The sequence below is a fragment of the Mobula hypostoma genome, chromosome 5 (genome assembly GCF_963921235.1).
Source record: "Mobula hypostoma chromosome 5, sMobHyp1.1, whole genome shotgun sequence".
Classification (NCBI taxonomy): Eukaryota; Metazoa; Chordata; class Chondrichthyes; order Myliobatiformes; family Myliobatidae; genus Mobula; species Mobula hypostoma.
The window spans coordinates 32,817,334-32,832,164 of record NC_086101.1 but is presented as its reverse complement, the minus strand read 5'-3'; the positions used below and the strand labels follow the sequence as shown (position 1 = coordinate 32,832,164).

Genomic DNA, 14,831 nt, shown 5'->3' with positions numbered 1-14,831 from the left:
CAAAAGCAAGTGGAAATAATGTACTGAATGCCACAACTCAATAACCTAGTTTAACATCTAACCAACCATCAATTATCTCAGAAAACCATGATAAACAAGGTAGCCTGACACACATTTGAGCTCGTCCGTTGCAGAGGCACAGAAGACCTGACTGTACTCATCTGAACAATGAGTAAGAACATGGAGAAGGAACTACAAAAGAACACCAAGCCTTCACTCATTGCAGAGAACTTCAGCACTGGTTGTAGTCAAGTCTCATAACAGTGTTTAAAATCTCAGTAACATCCAACCTAACTAATGAAAATTGATTGCTGGCTCAGAAAGAAGTCTAGCTGATGCACTGTGAAGGATACTTTCAATTTGAAGGTCACTGGAAATGGGCTTTGAATGGAGGCAACTGGAAACTATGAACTGAACAACAGATGACAAGTTTGATGCATTACAATTCACAACTATAGCAGTTGTGACAAATTTAAGGCAGGAAGAGAAAAGAAAAAAATTCCTAATCAGTGATCACTGATTGGGGTTCAATTCCCACTGTTGGTCTGTGAGGAGTTCATACACTCTCCCTGTGACCACCTGAGTTTCCTCTGGGTGCTCTCATTTCCTTGTACATTCCAAAAAGACATTAGTGAGATGTGATGGCACTTGTGGGCCGTCCCCACCACATTCCTCGGATTATGTTGGTGGTCAATGCAAAATGATGCATTTCATTGCAAGTTTTGATGTACATGTGACAAAGCCAACTGTAAACTTTGTTCCTCAAAATGAATCTTTCAGGGAATTTCTTAAAATTATTACATAAAGTCAATTCATCTTCTTGGACAGTCTAAGCTAAAATAAGAGCCCGGATGAAGTACTACAAGGGGAAACTGGATGCCTTAAGAACAGACTTTGAGTAGTAGTTGGGCATGGAGAATGGTGGGAGGATGTCGGAGGGAGGAGGCTGATAGTAGGGGGAGATGTGGAGCCAGCTCCAAGGGAGCAGCAAGGGATGGCAGTAGTGACTCACCTACCTGGTATGTTTTTAAGCAACTTAGCGTTACACATCTGTCCTTTCCAGATATCAGTGAGGACATACTCCATTCGTTTAGCTCGCCACAGGAAGTTGAATACCCTTAAATAATGGTTCATACATTCTCGAGTGAACACCTGAAACACAATAGCCATCAATTAAAACATTAATCAGGGGCTAAAGCTAGGCAGCTCCACATATACTGATCCATTTTCTTTTCTCACAGGGACATAACGGAGTGGCGAATGAGGAGTCATTATAGATTTAATTTCAAAATCTATGAATACTTTCCAGCTCATAGCGTATTAGTAATATGTAAGGTACTAGTAATCTTTCAGAAAAATCCAGGTAACAAACAGAATTCAGAAGTTTCTTTCAAAATTCAGAAATTTGTGGGGCAAAGGGACTTTGGAATCTTAGTACAGGATTCCCTAAAAGTTAACTTGCAAGTTGAATCAGTAGTAAGGAAGGCAAATACAATATTAGTGTTTATTTCATGAGGACTAGAATGTAAAAGTAGGGATGCAAAGTTGAAGCTCGAATGGCTTTGTTCAGACCACATTTGGAATATCGTGTGCAGCTTTTGGCTCCATATCTAGGGAAGGATTTGCTGGCATTGCAGAGGGTCCAGAGGAAGTTCATGAGAATGATCCTGGAAATGAAAAGGATAATGGATGAGGACGGTTTGATGGTTCTGGGTCTGTACTCACTGGAGTTTGGAAAAATGAGGGGGGGTGGATCTCATTGAAACATATCGAAATATTGAAAGACTTAGATAGAGTGGAAGTGCAGAGGATGTTTCCAAACATGGGAGAATCTAGCACCAGAAGGTACAGCCTCAGAATACAAGGGTATCTTTTTAGAACAGAGACAAGGAAGAATTTGTTTAGCCAGAGGATGATGCATCTGTGGAATTCATTGCCATGGACGGTTGTGGAAGCCAAGCTATTGGGTATATTTAAAATGGAGGTTGATCATTTCTTGATTAGTAAGGACATCAAAAATTACAGGGTGTAAGCAAGAGAATGGGGTTGAAAGTGAAAATTAGTTAGCCACAAACGAATGGAGGACAGATTCAATAGGCCAAATGATTTTATTCTGCTCATATGTCCTATGGTCTTTAAAAGAACATAATTTCTTGACAAGACATTTAGTTACCAGGTGACCTTCATTTCCAAAAAATCACAATAGCTTTCAGTCTGGATTTAAAACAGCAATTTTAAAATCATTGTAAAAAAGTAATGATGAACTCTTATTAATGTTTTTAAAACATATACATTTTAACTAGTATAAATTATTAACTGAATTCAACTTCAGGCTAAATGCCAACAAGTCAAGTGCCTCTCAAAAAACATTACAAAACAGACTTCAAGATAGACTGCTCAAGCGCTGGATACATTTCAAGGACTTCTGTCATTTTCATAGAACTGTACTTACTGTTGCAATTGGGCCATCAACATGATAATCCAAACTGAACACATCCCATCCTGTATCTCCAGCCGATATCTAGAAAAAATGGAAATAAGAAATTAACTTTGGAGAAAGTAAGAGGACCACAACATGGTCATATGGTTTGAAGGCAGACATGCCTCAATAATCCGGAGAGCCACGTTGTTCTGGAGTTAGCGGTTTACACTTTGGCTCTTGATAGGGTCACCCAGGCCAAACAGGTCAAAGGATAGAGGGCAGGCTAAAAGTGGTCCACCAGTCTTCCAAGTTCGGGGGTTCAGCTCAGAGCTAACAAACCTGACCGGTAAAATAAAATTGTTACAGAAACAGCAATGAAGAATCCTTCCACATCTGAGTGAGATGGTATTCCTGAGTCTCCAGCTAGGACTTGCCAAAACTGAGAGGAAGCTATTGACATGATGAAGAAAGCCCTCAACACTCCAGAGATGGAGGACCTTCATTGCAGCCCTAAATGCCAGCAGCCTAACAGGCAGTAAGTTTGGACAAAGTTGCTCTGTTAACCTATTCAAGCCAAAAGGAGCTCTTGGATTTCACAGAGTATTTTCTATTATGGTATCACTAGACTTTTCCAGTTCACCGAAAAGTTAAAACTATAATGGCAAAGGCATTTTCATACCAAGGTGCTGAGAGCTTTGAATGCTCTCAATATTATGGAAAGAAGAACAAGACATTGTGCTACAATAGTAAAGTCTAGATCTGTGAACATTGCAGATGGCTAGGGACAGGAATAAACTGTTACTGTTTTTACAGAGATTAAATCAAAACAAAGTGTTTTCCTGATAACTGGATACAGGTGTCCCCTGCTTTTCGAACGTTTGCTTTACGAAACCTCACTGCTATGAAAGACCTACATTAGTTACCTGTTTTTGCTAACAGAAGGTGTTTTCCCTGTTATTAAAAAAGGCAGTGCGCGAAAAAAAGCAGTGCACGATAAAAAGCAGCGCGTGCTCCCAGCAGCCACTCCTCCCCCGGATTCCGAACTGCATTCTCGCCGGCATTGCTTAAACACGTGCCTGTGAGCAGACGTTAGCAAGATGAGTTCTAAGTTATCGGAAAAGCCTAAAAGAGCTCGTAAGGGTGTTACACTTAGCGTAAAACTAGACATAATTAAGCGTTTCAATCATGGTGAACGAAGCAAGGACAAAGTGAGTTTGGCTTGTGGAAGTTGACGAAGATGATGTTGAAGAGGTTTTGGCATCCCATGACCAAGAACTGATAGATGGAGAGCTGATGCAATTGTAAGAGGAAAGGATAACAATCGAAACCGAACGCAGTAGCGAACGGACCGAAAGTGAAGTTGTCCAGGAACTGAACGTGAAGCAACAGCGAGAGATTTTGGCTGCAATTATTGCAGAAAAGTACGACATCAATTTTGAAAGGGTACGTCGGTTTAGGGCATATTTGCAAGATGGTTTGAATCCTTACAAAGAACTGTATGATCTAAAAATGTACGAGGCTAAGCAGTCAAGCAAGCCTTCCACATCAGCCACAGCAGACAACGAACCTCGACCTTCGATATCGAGGCAGGCAGTCATAGGAGAAGATGAGCTGCCTGCCCCGATGGAAACAGACGATGAGATGACACCCCAGTGTCCCACCACCCCAACCTCCGGGCTGCGAACAGATACCGATCCGCGAAGAAAGCAGCGGTAGCCGGAACACACCCAGCACATCTTTAAGAAAAAAGCCAAAATAAACAAGCTAATTAATTAGGTGCCGCCTGGCACGTAAATGTCGGCCCAGATCAGAGGCGATTGCTGATTGCGTCGCCTCTGATCTGGGCCCACATTTACATGCCAGGCGGCACCTAATTAATTAGCTTGCTATTTCGACTTTTTTAAAGATGTGCTGGGTGCATCCCAGCTACCGCTGTACTGCTGCATGCTTCGCGGATCGGTATTGGGTCGCTGCCCGGAGGGTGGGGGCCACTGCACCACCCCAACCTCCGACGACTCAGCCTAACACACCATCATCAGTGTGCTCGGTGCTGTCCTCCTCATTCCGTAAGTGATACAACACTGTACATACATTATTTCTACTTTATACCGGCTGTGTATTTTTACATGTTACTTGGTATGATTTGGCAGTTTCATAGCTTAAAGGTTACTGGACAGAGTGTTTCTGCTGAGAGTGCTTGCGCCGTGTTTCTGCCAACAGTGCTTGCGCCGTGTTTCTGTCGAAAGCACTTGCGTGGTGAGATTTTCGCTGTGGAGAACAGTGCGGCAATGATTGTAGAGAAGTATTTCTACTTTATATAGGCTGTGTATTTATCATATAATTCCTGCTTTTACTATATGTTACTGTTATTTTAGGTTTTATGTGTTATTTGGCATGATTTGGTAGGTTATTTTGGGTCTGCGAATGCTCACAAAATTTTCCCATATAAATTAATCGTAATTACTTCTTCACTTTACGACATTCCAGTTTACCAACCATTTTATAGGAACGTTGTACCTTCGGATGGTGGGGGAAACCTGTATGTGGTCAGAAGCTTATTTTGACATGTGACAATATTCAAACTACTTCACCTCAGACGCTTGCCAAGGAGATAGATAGCATCTGTGGTTATACAATTAAATTTGAGATGGGGGTGGGGTGGCAATAGATTCAGGTTAGTTTATTGTCAAATACACCAGGGTGCAAAGAAATTCCCTGCACTCGTGAAACTCAGAGTAAACCTAATACATGGTAATTTCAAAAACAATAAATAGTGACAAGCACAGATCAAGAAAACGGGACAACAATTGTAGTGCAACCTGACGTGGGACAAAAAGAAATGGTTGAAGTTACACTGGGAGGAATCATTGAACAAGAAGTTTCTGTTTATCTATTACTGAAAACCGGATAAGCAGTTGATGATTTAGGCCATGGACGGGTAAAAAGAGGAAGGTGTGATGGAGTTTTATGCTTTTAGTGCACACTCAGAAATTGATGCTGTATGTCCAATTGATAAGGAACATAAAAGAAAGCATTTCATTTCCTCTTTCAATATGCAAGAGCAGAAAAGACCACGAAGATTGTTGTTAGGATAAGAGGCCTGTGCGGTATTGGGAGCTTGGTCAGGCTAGTCTTTATTCCCTGGAATGTAAGACAATGAGAGCTGACCTTAAAAAGTACTTAAAATGATGAGAGACATTCATTACTCCATTCCACCTGCCCACATAGAAAACAATGCTTCATACACCAGGATATTGCTCATCGATTTCAGCTTGCTGTTTAACACAACCATCCGTCTGCGTCTGGTGGGTAAACTATCTTCATCGGGACTCAACACCCCTCTCCGTAACTGGATCTTGAACTTCTTGACAGTAGGACCCAGGTCAGTCCAAGTTGGCAGCAACATCTCGAGCTCCATCCCACTGAGAAGTGATGCACTACACCCCGGGGTTGTGTACTCAGTCCGCTGCTGTTCGTGCTGCTGATTCACGTCTGCACTGCCAGATTTAGCTCAAACTGCGTCATCATGTCTACTGATGGTACTGTTGTGGTTGGCCTCATCAGCAACAATGATGAGTCAGTACGCTGAGAGATGGTACAGAGGTTTGTCAAATGGTGCGAGAACAGCCTGAGTCTCAGTGTCGATAAGAAGAAAGAGATGATTGTGGACTTCAGGAAGGCACAGGTCAACCACTCTCCATTGCACAGCAGTGGGTCCACCATGAGGGACAGAAAAGAGCGTAAAGTTTCTTGGTGTGCACATAACAGACGATCTAACCTGGACCCACAACACCTCCTCACTACTAAGACGACACAGCAGCATCTACATTTTCTGAGGAGACTGAGGCGTACAAGGCTCCCTGCCGCCATTCTAACAACTTTCTGAATAAATGTGAGTGAGGTGTGAAGTCATTTCTGAGGGGGCGAATCTGGAGAGAAGATTGTATCATAATGAGTACAAGAGCATCAGATAGAGGTGAAGTTTAGACCAAGGGGACAAGCACCTACAGAAAAATTGTACCAAACAGAGGATCAAAGATTAGATCTTTCTCCATGGATGAGTGTAAAGAGGTAGGGAGGATGAAAGGGGAATGTAGCTGGATTAGAACTCAGGGAAGTGATCAGAGATGACTCTATCAATGCTTCAAATGACATGAGAAGTCATAAAGTGATCATAAGTAGGAATATGAAAGAAGGGCAGCAGTATGAGATGCTGTTGAAGAATTGGGATAGTCATTAAAACCGGCAAGAGTGTGCAGCAAACATTCTGTAAATCTGCAATATTAATTACCTCCAAGAGTCTAACATCCAGGCGTTTGAGGATCTCAGGATTATCAAACTGTGCATTTGTGGCTCGAACAGCAGTTTCAAGGATTCCAGTCAGATTGTGTTGATACAGTGTTGAGGCTGATCTCGCCAACTCAGGCCTAATACACAACAGTTATAGGAGTTAAAACCATGACATGAAAATTTTAATTCATAAAACTTGCACTCAGCCTTGTCATTTGTTAAGTTAGGGAAAGTATCTACTCAGTGACTACGTACACATTACATAGGTGCAAATGAGATTAGATCACGTGCAATCATTTATGACTCATGACAGCTTGCAATATATTTATGTTCAACTCAAGTTATAACAGATATTGCCTTACTCACAACTCAAATCAGACTGCTGTACACACAAATCAGATCAGATAATGAAATCTGGGATAAGGCCAATTATATATTTGTAGCGTTGAAGCAAGTACCTGTAACAGATTCTGCTCCATTGCCAAATATTCTTTCCACCATTTTCCTGGTCTCACACTAAATCAATTTGTTTGCAATTCTGATGCCTCTGCGGTTTAAGCTAAGTTTAGAACTCCAGATCACTTAAATCACATTTTATAACTTGGTCCTCTTCAGTCCAGAGGGATATAACTGATCCCAAGGTCAGTCCATGGCCCTTGACTGTTTATTATTTACATAAATGACTGGACGGAGGGATGAAATACAAGAGTTCTATGTTTGCCAATGGTAAGGAAACAGATGGAAGGATATATTTTGAGGACATTGTGATTCTAGAAAGAGATACAGATAGATTGAATGATTGGATGACAACCTAGCAATTGAAGTTTAATGTAAGGAAGTGTGAGGTTATGTTCTTCAGTAAGAGGAATCTGAAGACGGATTATCATCTAGGTAAATTTCAGAATAATTTGGAGTTTAAGAATAGGGAGGGTTTGTTACAGTATGATAGTGTATTGGGGGGGGGGGGCACACCTGGAAACTGCACATAGTTTTGGTCCCATTATCTAAGTAAAAGTATATAGTACCACTAGAGGCAGTCCAAAGGAGATTCACCAAGCTAATTCCTAGGATAAAGTGGTTACCCTGCCAAGAGAAGTCAGACTGGTTTGGTCTGTATTTCATTTGGAAAAATGAGAGGTGACCTTCTTCAAAACATAAAAGATCCTGACAGAGTAAGTGTTGGGATGTTTATTAGTGGGAGTCACAAACCAGGGGATATAGAAGCAAAATAAGATACTGTAATCACGTCTGTCCATAGAACAAAGAACAAAGCACACAGCGCAAGAACAGGTTCTTCGACCAATTATGTTGTGCCAAACTAATTAAACGCACAACTAAACTAATCCCTTCTGGCAGTGCATTCCAGGCACCTACAACTCTGTGTAAAAAAAAAATCGACCCACGAGTTGCTCTTCCACTAGTTTGCTTTTACCCTCTTCCTGGCATGGAGAAGGCCCAGGACAGATTGGTTGGTGTGGTAATGGGGAAGGGAATCTGACTACCAGTTCGCTATTTTTCAGTCCGTATGAAGAATCTTAATCTGAAATATCCACTTTTCATTCCCCTCAAGAGACGCCGGCTGACCTGCTGAGTTACTCCAGTAGCTTGGGTTTTTGCTCCAAATTCCAGCATCTGCAGTCTCCCGTGTCTCTTAGAATAAGGGATAAGGTCCTAGGCTCTTCATGAGGGGAAGCATCCTCCCAGTATGCACCCTGTAAAGTCCCAAATGTTTCAATAAGGTCACCTCTCTTTCTTAATTTATATGAGTGCAGACGTAACCTATTAAACCCTTCTTCACTGGATAAATCCTCTGTATCCAGTCATTCTCATGAATGACCTCCAATGTTAATATACAGTACCTCTAAATAAAAGGACCAAAACTGTACTCAGTATTCTGGATATAGCTTCTCTGCTTACTGTTTCATGCTGGAAGGCTACAGGCCAAGTACTATAAATGGGATTAGTATAAACAGGCACGTGATAGCCATTTGGGTATTAGGGATTATAAAGTATTGGACATTTTTCAGGAATTACGTGAACAATAGGCATTAATACATGAGAACCAGTCTTTAAGAAGAACCGCTCAAGTGTTACCTAAAAGCGGTGGACTATCAGTTTTGAAATTGAATCTACCGCTTTATGAACACATTATTGTCGGCAGCAGGAGGCCTCTTGAGGGATACGATTTAAAAACTGATGGCACCATGACATGTTCTGATATGCATCAACTAAAAATAAGTACAAGGGAGCTATATCAATTGTTCTACATCAAACACCTTTTGTATCACTGTGATAGCAATCAAGAAAGGTATCAGACCAGGCTTACTTAGTCACAGTAACATCAATGAGCATAGTGGGCCAAAGGACCTGCTTCTGTATGACTCACAACTTTGAGATAATCCTTTATCTATGCTTATATCATATCTCCATTAACCACAAGCTGCTTTGTGTATAATTACTGCGTGTGTGGCATCTTGTTGAACACCATTTGGTTTGTTGGAGAGTGGTGGAATTATGGGTCTAACAAAGGATGATGGCTCAGCATGTGGGTAGAAGCAAGAATTCTACCCAAAGGTCAGTAGTGGCTCCCTCCCACAGTTTTGGGGTATTCAAGCAGTGCATGCAACCAAAAGTCTCCCACCTAACCAGAAATGTACTCCACCCACCACCATAGCACAAGAACCCTTCTCTCCTCTTTCCAATATCCTGTAAATCACGCAAGAATCCATGAGAACCATTCAACAGCTTTCTGTGCTTCCTGAATGGTACACAAAGTGTAAGCTAGTTGATCCAACAGCTGCCCCTTTGCCTCCAAATCATCCACACCGTGGATTTACCAACAGCTTGCCTGTCACCTGCTTTAGTAAATCTGCTAAGAGAAAACCTTAACTGATGTATCTGTTGGAATTCTTTGAGGAAATAACAGGCAAGATTGACAAAGGGGAGTCAGCGGATGTTATTTACTTAGATTTTCAGAAGGCCTTTGATAGGACGCTGCACGTGAGGCTGCTTAACAAGAGCCCACGGTATTACAGGAAAGATACTAGCATGGACAGAAGATTACTAACTGAGAGGAGGCAAAGAGTGGGAAAAAGGGAGCCTTTCTTGGTTGGCTGCCAGTGACTAATGGTGTTTCATATGGGTCGGTGTTTGGACTGCTTCTTTTCACTTCATATGTCAATGACGGAATGATGTATTTGTGGCCAAGTTTACAGACAATAAGAAGATAGGTGGAAGGGCAAGTAGTACTGAGGAAGCAGGGAGTCTGCAGAAGTTGCAGATGGAATACAGTGTAGGGAAGTGTATGGTCATGCACTTCGGTAGAAGAAGCATAGGTGTAAAACGATTTTGGAGTTGGTTAGAAAGGCAAATGCAATGTTAGCATCTATTCTGAGAGAACTACAAACGTTTGTAGAATACAAGAGCAAGGATGTGACGCTGAGGCTTTATAAGGCATTCGTCAGAAAGCACTTGGGAATATTGTGAGCAGTTTTAGGTGAATTATCTAAGAAAAGATGTCCTGCTGTGTTCACCAGAATTTTTTGTGCGTTTTGCTTGAACTTCCAGCATCTGCAGATTTCCTTGTGTTTGCATAAGAAAAGATGTACTGGCATTGGAGAGGGTCCAGAGGAGGCTCGTGGGGATGAAAGGGTTAATGCATGAGGAGCATTTGATGTCTCTGGGCCTGTACTTGATGGAGTTTAGAAGAATGAGAGGGGATCTCATTGAAACCTATCGAAAATTCAAAAAGCCTAGAGTGGATGTGGAGGTGATGTTTCCTATAGCAGGTAAGTCTTAGACCCGAGGGCACAGCAGCAGAACAGAGAAATGCCTATTTAGAACAGAGATGAGGAGGAATTTCTTTTGCCATAGGGATGTGAACCTGTTGAATTCACTGCCACAGGCAGCTGTGGAGGCCAAGTCATTGAGTATATTTAAAGTGGAGGTTGACAGGTTCTTGGTTAGTCAGGGTATCAAAGATTACAGAGAGAAAGCAGGAAAATGGGGTTAAGAGGTATAATAAATCAGCATCATGGAATGGCAGGAAAGATTGAATGGACCAAATGGCCCAATCTGCTTCTCTGTCTTACTGTCCAAGTACTGACAGAATGGCTACAACTAGTAACTCAATAGATAACCTTGATGTATTGGCACATAATGACCTGTTGTAATTTTAATCACAATCTTTTTATCATCTGGTACTCACTTCAGCAAATCCATGAGGTGACGTACGAAATCTCCCTGACCCAGGAGTAAGTAACGTCGTGCTGCCTTAATGTGCTCCAGCAAATGATAATTCTGGTTGAGTACATCGAGCAAGTACTTGCTGGTTTCATGATACGCTGCATCAATTTTTTCTTGAAAACCACCTTCCAAATCAGTGAACAGTTCAGCAGCTAGAATAAAATTTTAAAAATATGAATAATGTTTTTCTGATACCTGTTTTAACACACTGCAATATTACACTCTATTAATAATAGATATCCATAACTGAGTTGAAGGTTCTCAGATAAATTAATTCACACTAACTGGATATTTTAGACTTATATACTAATGAGCCAAACTGATGTAATCTCTGGTGACTCAGCAATAGTTTGGGTGTGTAAAGGGAGGACGGGAGGATGAAGACAGGGTCTGGTGGTGGACTTGGTCAAATGGTGCAAGCTGAATCATCTGCAGCTCAACATCAGTCAGACAAAGGAGATGGTGATGGACTTTAGGAAGACTAAGCCTGCACTGCTCTCTGTTACTATTGATGGTGAGGACATGGATGCAGTGAGGACCTACAAATACCTGGGGGTGCACCTGAATGAACAGACTTGAGTGGAGCACCAACACAGAGGTGTTGTACAAAAAGGGCTAGTTTCGCCTCTACTTCCTGAGGAGACTGAGGCCCTTTGGAATATGCTGGACTCTTCTTCACATGTTCCACCAGTCTGTTGTCACCAGTACAATCTTCTATGCAGTGGAGTACTGGGGCAATGGCATCAACATGGGTGATGCCAACAGGCTCAATAAACTGATTAGAAAGGCAGGATCTGTTATAGGAGTTAAACTGGACACAATGGAGGCTGTGGTAGAACAAAGGACCCTATGAAAAATCCTGGCAGTTCTGGACAATGTTTCTCACCCTCTGCATGCCACTTTGGCTGAACAGAGGGGCACTTTTAGTAATAGATTAAGACAACTACACTGCTCCAAAGAGTGCTATATGAGGTTATTCTTAGCCTCGGTCATCAGGCTCTATAATGAGTCACCCTATTGCTGGGGAAGTGATGTCTTCCTCCTGTTAGACTGTTTGAGGTAACTTATCTTTTATTCTTTCTTACTTCTCTTCTAATATTTGTACATTTGTATATCTGTGCACTTGTAATGCTACTGTGACACTGTAATTTCTGTTGGGAACAATAACGTATCTATCTAATCCTAATGTCATTTATTAATTTCTCATTGGCAACACTATATGTATAACAGCTTGCACATCAGAAAACACGTTAGAATGTTCTAACATAGAAAATTTCCTATCACAAAACAGTGACCCTGCACAAGTATTTCTCTCCATGTAAACACTCTGGCGATTACAATCTCTCAGCCTATCCCTGATCTATATGATTGTATTCTTTTATTGAGATACAGCACAGAATACTTTATACTTTATTGTCGCCAAACAATTGATACTAGAATGTACAATCATCACAGCAATATTTGATTCTGCGCTTCCAGCTCCCTGGATTACAAATCGATAGTAAATATTAAAAATTTAAATTATAAATCATAAATAGAAAATAGAAAAATGGAAAGTAAGGTAGTGCAAAAAAACCGAGAGGCAGGTCCGGATATTTGGAGGGTACGGCCCAGATTCGGGTCAGGATCCGTTCAGTAGTCTTATCACAGTTGGAAAGAAGCTGTTCCCAAATCTGGCCGTACGAGTCTTCAAGCTCCTGAGCCTTCTCCCGGAGGGAAGAGTGACAAAAAGTGTGTTGGCTGGGTGGGTCGTGTCCTTGATTATCCTGGCGGCACTGCTCCGACAGCGTGCCGTGTAAAGCGAGTACAAGGACGGAAGACTGGTTTGTGTGATGTGCTGCGCCGTGTTCACGATCTTCTGCAGCTTCTTCTGGTCTTGGACAGGACAACTTCTATACTAGGCTGTGATGCACCCTAGAAGAACGCTTTCTACGGTGCATCTATAAAAATTAGTGAAGGTTTTAGGGGACAGGCCAAATTTCTTTAGTTTTCTCAGGAAGTAAAGGCGCTGGTGGGCCTTCTTGGCAGTTGGCTCTGCTTGGTTGGACCAAGTCAGGTCATTTGTGTTATTGACCCCGAGGAACTTAAAGCTTTTGACCTGTTCCACTTGCGCACCACCGATGTAAATTGGGTTGTGCGGTCCGCTACTCCTTCTGAAGTCAACAACCAATTTTTTCGTCTTGCTGACGTTGAGGGGTAGGTTGTTAGTCTTCGCACCATGCCACCAGGTTCTTAATTTCCTCTTTGTACTCAAACTCATCATTACCCGAGATACGGCCTACAATTGTTGTGTCATCAGCAAGCTTATATATTGAGTTTGATGGAAACTTGGCTACACAATCATGGATGTACAGTGAGTACAGCAGGGGGCTGAGTACACAGCCTTGTGGGGCACCGGTGCTCAGAGTGATTGTAGAGGAGAGCTTGTCCCCTATTTTTACAGCCTGGGTCCTGTCTGTGAGGAAGCTGAAGATCCAGCTACAGATCTGAGTGCTAAAGCCCAGGTTCTGGAGCTCAGGAATCGGTTTATTTGGAATGATAGTATAAAAGGCAGAGCTGTAGTCAATGAAAAGGAGCCTTACGTATGCGTCTTTATTCTCCAGGTGTTCTAAGGAGGAATGTAGGGCCAGAGAGATGGCATCTGCCGTTGGCCTGTTTGCTCCGGTAGGCGAATTGCAAAGCGTCGAGGTTGACCGGTAGGCTGTGGGTGATGTGTGCCATAACCAATCACCGAAGCACTTCATAGCAATTGATGTCAGAGCCACAGGTCGATAGTCATTCAGGCATGCCACCTTGCTCTTCTTCGGCGCTAGGATTATCGTTGCCTTCTTAAAACACAAGGGGATCTTATACTGAAGCAAGGAGCAGTTGAAGATGTCAGCAAACACTCCAGCTAGTTCGCTTGCACAGGCCAGGATAGGCCTTCCAGACCTTCAAATTGTGCCGTCCAGCAATCCCCATTTAATCTTAGCCTAATCACGGGACAATTTACAATGACCAGCTAACCTACCAACCAGTACACCTTTGGTCAGTGAGAGGAAACTACAGCAACCGGAGGAAGCCCACTCGGTCACGGGGAGAATACACAAACTTCTTACATTTTGAGGGGTGACAAGTAAGAAAAGATTTTAAAAAGTGGTTTCACTTTCAAATTTACTGTAACAAAGTGGCATATTAGTTTACTGTCTGTATAGAAACAGAAGCCAAAATGCAAGGACCCAGTCCAGAAAGTCATACAGTGCTGGTTTGGGGAAATGGAGGAGCTTTTACGCAACTGTTTTGAGTTGGTAGACCGGTCTGTGTTCAAAGTCTCAGTAGCCAGCTTAGGTGAGAACATCACTGTCATGGACTTTAGCAGCAAGTGTGTTCGGGATGATGAAACAAAGAGGATATTCCAGTTGTTCCCAAACCAGAAATCATGGATGAACAGAGAGATCCACCCACCTGAAGTCCTAAAGAGTGCAGTGTACCAATCAAGTGACCCTAACCTTTACTGAAAATCTAAATACAAACTCAAAGCTATCAGAGATGCCAAGTGCAATACCAGCCCCAAACTGATTCCCAGACCAGCCGTCAGTTGTGGCAGGACCTACATGCTATAACAGGCTACAAAATAAAGTCTAGCAACATTGCCGACGACAGCAGGCAGAAGATAGAAAAGCCTGAAAATACCTACCACCATGCTGAAGGACAACTTCTGTTCTGTTGTTATAAGATTATTGAATGGCTCCTTAGTACGATAAAATAGACTCTTGACCTCACAAGCTTGCACTTTATTGTCCACCTGCACTGCGCTTTCTCTGCAATTGCAACACTTTATTATACACTTATTGATTTACATAGTACTACCTCGATCATTGTTATAATGAATTGA

At 42.1% G+C, this 14,831-nt stretch overlaps 1 protein-coding gene across 1 annotated transcript in view; it reads right to left on the bottom strand.

The window, feature by feature from the left end:
* The window catches only part of tubgcp3 (tubulin gamma complex component 3), a 140,257-nt gene that overhangs the window by 20,797 nt on the left and 104,629 nt on the right, over nucleotides 1-14,831 (bottom strand). Inside the window, exons 14-17 of the mRNA XM_063048317.1 lie at nucleotides 10,920-11,109; nucleotides 6,714-6,849; nucleotides 2,453-2,521; nucleotides 1,017-1,152 (exon numbers count right to left, since the gene is read on the bottom strand). Coding sequence (XP_062904387.1) covers nucleotides 1,017-1,152; nucleotides 2,453-2,521; nucleotides 6,714-6,849; nucleotides 10,920-11,109 — 531 coding nt within the window. The remainder of the gene's footprint in view (nucleotides 1-1,016; nucleotides 1,153-2,452; nucleotides 2,522-6,713; nucleotides 6,850-10,919; nucleotides 11,110-14,831) is intronic.